The sequence below is a fragment of the Macadamia integrifolia genome, chromosome 3 (genome assembly GCF_013358625.1).
Source record: "Macadamia integrifolia cultivar HAES 741 chromosome 3, SCU_Mint_v3, whole genome shotgun sequence".
NCBI lineage: Eukaryota > Viridiplantae > Streptophyta > Magnoliopsida > Proteales > Proteaceae > Macadamia > Macadamia integrifolia.
In genome coordinates, this window is record NC_056559.1 from 907814 (window position 1) to 914309 (window position 6496).

Consider the following 6496-nt stretch of genomic DNA (forward strand, 5'->3'; position numbering starts at 1 on the left):
TATCCATATATGAGCTGTTGGCAAGATAGATATGTTCATCAATTTGTTTGCCAAGTTGTCCTTGAGTGGTACTAGTTGTTGGTGAGAATTTTTCAATTTTTATCCAATTCTCTTTGGGTGCGTGACATCTTTACATTTTCAAATCCAACAGTTGTGAAAGTTGTGAAAGTTAGAGGCATTTGAAGGGTTAAAATGAGTTTCAATTTCAAAAAAACTTTCACAATTGTTGGATTTTGAAATTGTACAAGTGTCGCGCACAGAAAGAATTGGACAAGAATTGAGTGATTAAGAATTGAAGAAGAGCCGAATCCAAGAAGAGAAGCATAAATCCATTCTATACTGGACAAGAGAGCGCTACGTGATAGCGCACGTATATAACAATTCCCGCGATCAACGATGGGTGAGCAAGAGTATCTTCAGCACAGGATAGCCATGAAGATACTTGGTCACATGACTCCTACTTCAAGACACAGGAACACATGAAATTACTGCCCAACCCCCTCTTGAAATAAAAAATGCCTTTCATATTGATGACCTTGTACATGCTCTCGTGTGGGGTCAACCGACGAGGATAGCAGCCTCTTGCCCATTGTTTCATACATTCACAACTCTCAAATTGTCATAGATTGAAATATGTACACAACTTTCCACTACACTCTTGGCATGGGAAAGCTCCTCAACCCTTTCCAACCTCTTAACAATTACTTCAGTTTTTTTGTTTATGCATATATGTTGAAAACAAATTCCAGAGGTACATATGGTCCCCATGCACCAACACCTCATTACAGTAACAAACATGAAAGAGCCAAACCCATCAAGACAATGCTAAAATCAAAGCCTTAGCTGTCCTTACATTTATATATACATAAAAACTCTCCATTATTGGACTTTCTTAGTGATTTTTAACCTTGTCATGCACCTCTTACTTTCCATTGTTAGAGGCAATACCTTGCCTTGGAGTTCTTCATTCCTAGGGATTGGTTTAAAAGGGATGTTTATCCCATTGAAGCTTACTGTTATGGTTGTCTCTAGTCACGGGGATGAGATTCCAATCTTTTCAATACAAATTTCCATGTGATCACGGATTTTACTATGCTCAACGTTTTTCACCATTTGTACTGCTGGGTGTATATATTAGCTCAGTTCACAACAACCAACTTAAACCAGCTTTTCTTGGTTCATAACTAAGAAATCTACTTTTACCAAACCAAAATTGGGAATTTTTTTATTTTATTTTTATTTTTATTTTTCTATGAATGAAGAATATATATAGTGTCGAACAAGTAGGTGTAACTGTGGAGTTCTATGGTGGCAAACTCAATGGAGTTAGTTATAGCGATCCTGCTATTGTAAAAAAATACGCTAGATGCACTCAATTGGGTGAAATTGAAATGATCTTTCTGATTCTCAAAGAATGAGGGAAAAGGGATTGATTGAGAAATCTACTTTTACCAAAACACTGCCCCCAACAACCCCTCTTCTCGTCAATATCCTAACCAGGTAAGAGAACAATTTGTCCGTCTTCAATATTCTCCTGCTCTTATTTCTTTAAATGAACCTAGAGCCTCCCGTGAGACTTCAATTAATCTGTACTTGTAGAAAGTAATGGAAGATAAGCTTGATGCCCTTCATAAGACTAGTACCTAGGATTTTTTTGAGTTACCCTCTGACAAAACTTCAGTTGGATGTAAGTGGGTGTACAAGACCAAGACTCGATCTGATAGATCAATTGAGTAGTACAAGGCCCATCTAGTTGTGAAAGGATTCAATCAAGAATATAACATCGATTATAAAGAAAATTTTGCCCTTATTGTTCGATTGAACTCTATTCGAACTCTTCATTGTTGTAGCAACTGTCGGTCGGTGGTTTCTTTTTTAGATGGATGTGAAGATGCTTTCCTAAATGGTGTTGTTTAGAAGAAGTGTACATGAAACCGCATCTAGGATATCCCCATCGCATATTAGATGTCTCATTTACGGTATGCCTTATATGGCTCAAACAAGCTCCCCATGCTTGGTTTGCCAAGTTTAATTCCACCATCTTTGAGTGGCTTCTTGTCAAATTTGCATCAAAATGCTCTATTTATTCATTGCAATGCTTCTGGGACTGTACTTTTATTGCTTTATGTGGATGATATGCTTATTACAGGTGATGACATTACAAGCATCAAATCCTCAAATCTCTTTCTTAGTCAGTATTTTGAGATGAAAGATCTTAGGTTGCTACCATATTTTCTTGACCTCGAAGTTTTCTATGCCGCTGGTGGATTTTTTTTTTTTTTTTTTTTTTCCGTTCAAACCAAGTATATGTCTGATCTATTGTTTCATGTAGGGATCACTGATAACCAAACTATTGACACTCCTCTTGAATTCAATGCTAAAATCTAGTTGATGCTACCTCTACCGTTAGCTTGTTGGCAATTTTGTGCACTTGATAGTAACTCGTCCCAAAATCGCCTATGTTGTTTATTTTTCTTAGTCAGTTCATGACTGCCCCTCGTAATTTTGCAGTTGTTCGTTGGATTCTTCATTAGGTTTCCTTCATGGCCTTTTTATATTCCTCTAAATCTTGTCTTAAGTTGATGAGAGCCTATTTTGATGCCGATTAGGCAGGTGATGCTACTGATCAATGTTCTACAATGGCCTATTGTATCTTTCTTAGTGATTTTGTTTTCTCTTGACATAGTAATAAACAAAGTGTAGTCACTTGTTCTAGTACAGAGTCGAGTATCGTGCTTTTGTTGACATAACTTTTGAACTTATCTGGCTGTGTTGGCTACTTCTGGATATATGTGTCATTGTCTCAACTCCAACCCCTATATATTATGTTAACAAGAAAGCTACTCAGATTGCTCACAATGATGTGTTTTATGAACACACCAAGAAATTTGAGACAGATTGTCATTTTGTTTATCATCATTTTCTTCGTGATACTCCCACTCTTCTTTTTGTTACATCCTAAGGAATTATTTACCAAAACGCATTCTCCTAGTCGTTTTCGTTCGTGGTGTCCAAACTCAAGTTGGCTTTCTCGGATACACCTTGAGTTTGAGGTGAAGTTAGTGCAATATTGTGTAAATATTTTCTTTCCTAGTATTGAGCTTCCTTGTTTGTAATTTCCATATGACATAAGATTCTTGTGTATTTATACTTGTCTCTATAATGAAATATGCACATCAGCTTTACCAGAGTTATCATTCTACTCATTAAATATGCAGAACCCTTCTCACTTTTTCTAATTAAAGATACCATTTCACTATTTGCTATTGGCTATTGGCTTGGTGTGTAAGATGTCAATATAAGCAAACAACCTGTTGATCATATATATAACTATTTTGACTCTGTTTAACTTAGAATGACTGAATGGTTGGGTATCATGCAAATGATCATGAAAAATAAAAAGGCAATAGTTAGATATTCCGTATAAAGTTTGTTTCATATAGTAAAAATTATGAAAGAAAGACAACAAAAGGAAAATTGTTAAGAATTTGAATGAAACCAAGCTAGAAATCCAGCTAGGGCTAGAGAACAATAAAACTGCAAAATGAATTTCGTAATAGTTACATTAACGATACTTTGAGTTGCAGAATGCTTTGCTTTTTGTTCTGCTGGATCCAGTTAGACCTAGCTCCACTAACTTCTCTGTCAATGATTGAATCAATTCGGGGAAAAAACAAGAAAAAGGGAGAGAGAAAAACGAGAGAGAAGACAAGGATGAGATGGAGACCCAAGAGAAGATGTTGACGTTTCATCAACAACCAATGCAAAAGAACTGTGAGGGAAAAGATAATATTTAGATACAGATGGATAAAAGAGTGGTTAAAGTAGAGGAGAGATGCGATTTTAGTGAGAAAGAAAAGTCAACGTAGAGGGACAGGAAGAAGAAGAAGAAAAAAGTATGGAATGTCAACCCCAAGCCATGGAATTCAAATTCGCATATTTCTATATTCTTTAGTTGTAGGTAGCAGGTAGGACGCATTTTTTTTAGGACCAAACTCTAGAAACCTTCCAAGATTTCTTCCTTTCGTTTTTTCTTTTTGTACCTTTAAAGAATGCATGAAGGAATCTCTCTCTCTCTCTCTCTCTCTGTCTCTCTCTGTCTCTCGTGGTTGTCCAAGAAGATATAGAAACAAAGAATGGCATCCCTTGTATACAACAATGGCGTACGACAAACAATAAAAACATCATAGAAACAAGAAAACTTGACCAAAAATCTATATAATTCTTACATTATTCTCTCTCTCTCTCTCTCTCTCTCATACCCACTCGCACAAACACTTGTAAACACGCTTGCACGTTGGCCGACAGATACAAATGCATTGAGAAACACATAAGAAATATCCTTCACGTACGTCCTCCTCTCACCAACAAAGCACATGCACCAAACACACAGCACACAGCCACACTAATTATCCATACTTACACAGACAAACATACGTACACAACCCTTCACAGTTTCCTCTTCCCTCTCTTAACTCACCGACGCACCCACGAGAGAGCCTGTACACCCTCCCACACTACCACATTCTCATCACACGTGAACACCCAGAAGTTTCTCTCTCTCTCTCTCTCTCTCTCTCTCAGACACACACAATCAGGGCAACTACTGTCATCCATTTAATCTAGGATAGACTCAACCTGGATTTGAATTGATAATTTGATACCACCCACTTATGAGATCCCACCATCTAAGGGGTATCTAAACCACAAGATAAAGCATTTAATGCACTATTACTCCGAGTCTAATATATCCCCTGTGGAAAAGGTCACCACGTGAGGAGAGGATCCAGACTCTTTATGAAACTCCACAGCAAGGGAGTAAGTGTGCATGAATTTATATTCTTTAGATGAAATCATGAAGGAAATTAAGGGTCTATTTTTATTGAGTTACTCTCCCTTCTAGGGATAGCAAGAGAAAGAGAACAAAAAAAGGATAGAAAGGATAATGGAAAAATAAAAATAAAAGCAACTATTCTCAGTGCATGACGATCTATAATCAAAACACCTACTCACAGCAAGAAGATTTAAGGGAAGTCAAATGTGAGAGATAAAAGCCTCTCCAAAGCAAATCGAACATGTTTTTGAGTCACTTACCTAAAATCCTGCAAATTGACCAGGTTTTTGAGTCACTTACCTAAAATCCTTTCTTTCACTCTCACCAGATCATCATTACTGCAGGTTCCCACCGCCTCCGAAGGATCGATTAGTAGCTGACTTCATTTGTGGATCCAGAGAACTGATATCAATACTATGCTGTTCTCTTTGTGATAGCCCACCACCTCCCATGCTCCTTACCATCCCACCAACACCTAGGAAGTCCCTGGTTAACCTATCAGATCCTCCAAGACTCACAGTGGGATTTTGATGCAACTTTGGTTCATCCATGTTACCAAAATTAGTACTCTGATGGTGTTGTTCCAATGAAATTCGGTTTGTATTGAATCCACCAAAGTTGATCTCTTGTTCATGTCCAAAAATGGAGGAACCACCATTGGCTAGAGAATTCATTAGGTCTTGGAGATGGTTTTCATTTTCCAACCTTGACCTTAGGGTTTCTCCCCCTTCACCACTTCCAAAATTAGCCCTAAAGTTGGTAGTCAAGTGATGAGGCCTGTCAGATTTAGGACCACTTGATGAAGAGCTGCTGCCAAAGCCTCTAAGCAAAGAACCACTTCCACTGCTTGCTGTTGAACCCATTTGAGCAGCTTTTTGAAGCAAAGCTGTTGCAGACATTTGAGGAATAACAACATCATTTTGCACTGAATTGTTGTATAGAGATGAGACATTTGATCCAATGTGATCACCCATTAGGTTTGCAGAAAAGAGAGAATTAGTTCCTTCTCCACCAGCATTATTTCCATTATTGAACTGCTCAGGAATTAGTAACCCAGAAGAGGTCAATTGATGACTGTTGTCATTGTTGGCATTGTTGCTATTGTTGATGCTGCTACTGGTGCTGTTGCTGGAAAAAAAGCTGATGTTGAAGAGATTGGCAGCAGCTGCAGCTGCAGAAGAAGAGGAATTGCTTGTGCTGCTTTGAAGTTCAGGAAGTTGCATTAGTCCATGAAAGGTCTTGTTTTGTAAAAGCCCATGGTGGTTCTCTTCATGAAATTCTTGACTAGAAGCTCCTGATAGGAAGAAGGCAGGTGAATGGGTCTGTTGAGGACACCGGAACGACGAAGAAGGATTCGATGTCGGCGAGATGAGGTGATGATTAAATTGTCCTCCTCCTGCTGCACCGCCAAGTCGCAGTAAATCACTAGAGCGATGGTTTTGATCTTGTAATGAGGAAATCTGTGAACCCACTTGAGATAAGCCTAGACCCATGCTGCTACTTCCATATAGATGGCTTCCTATAGTGTTTAACCCAGTGGGTAGCCTTGCACTCTCTTGAGCTAGTGCATCACAGAAGGCCCTGTGGGTTATGAAACTATCACGTCTGCAGAAGGAAAAGGAAAGGAATGAGATCTTTTTCTTTTTTTTTTTGCTAAATATC

The 6496-nt window shown here is 38.2% G+C and overlaps 1 protein-coding gene across 4 annotated transcripts in view; it reads right to left on the reverse strand.

Annotated features, from left to right (window-relative positions):
• Positions 1-4856: 4856 nt before the first annotated feature.
• Positions 4857-6496, reverse strand: part of LOC122073873 (protein indeterminate-domain 5, chloroplastic-like) — a 7693-nt gene continuing 6053 nt past the window's right edge. For all 4 annotated transcript variants that reach the window (XM_042638551.1, XM_042638549.1, XM_042638552.1 and 1 more), the window contains one exon: positions 4857-6439. In XM_042638551.1, the coding sequence (XP_042494485.1) occupies positions 5170-6439 (1270 nt within the window). In that variant the 3' untranslated portion in view covers positions 4857-5169. The remainder of the gene's footprint in view (positions 6440-6496) is intronic.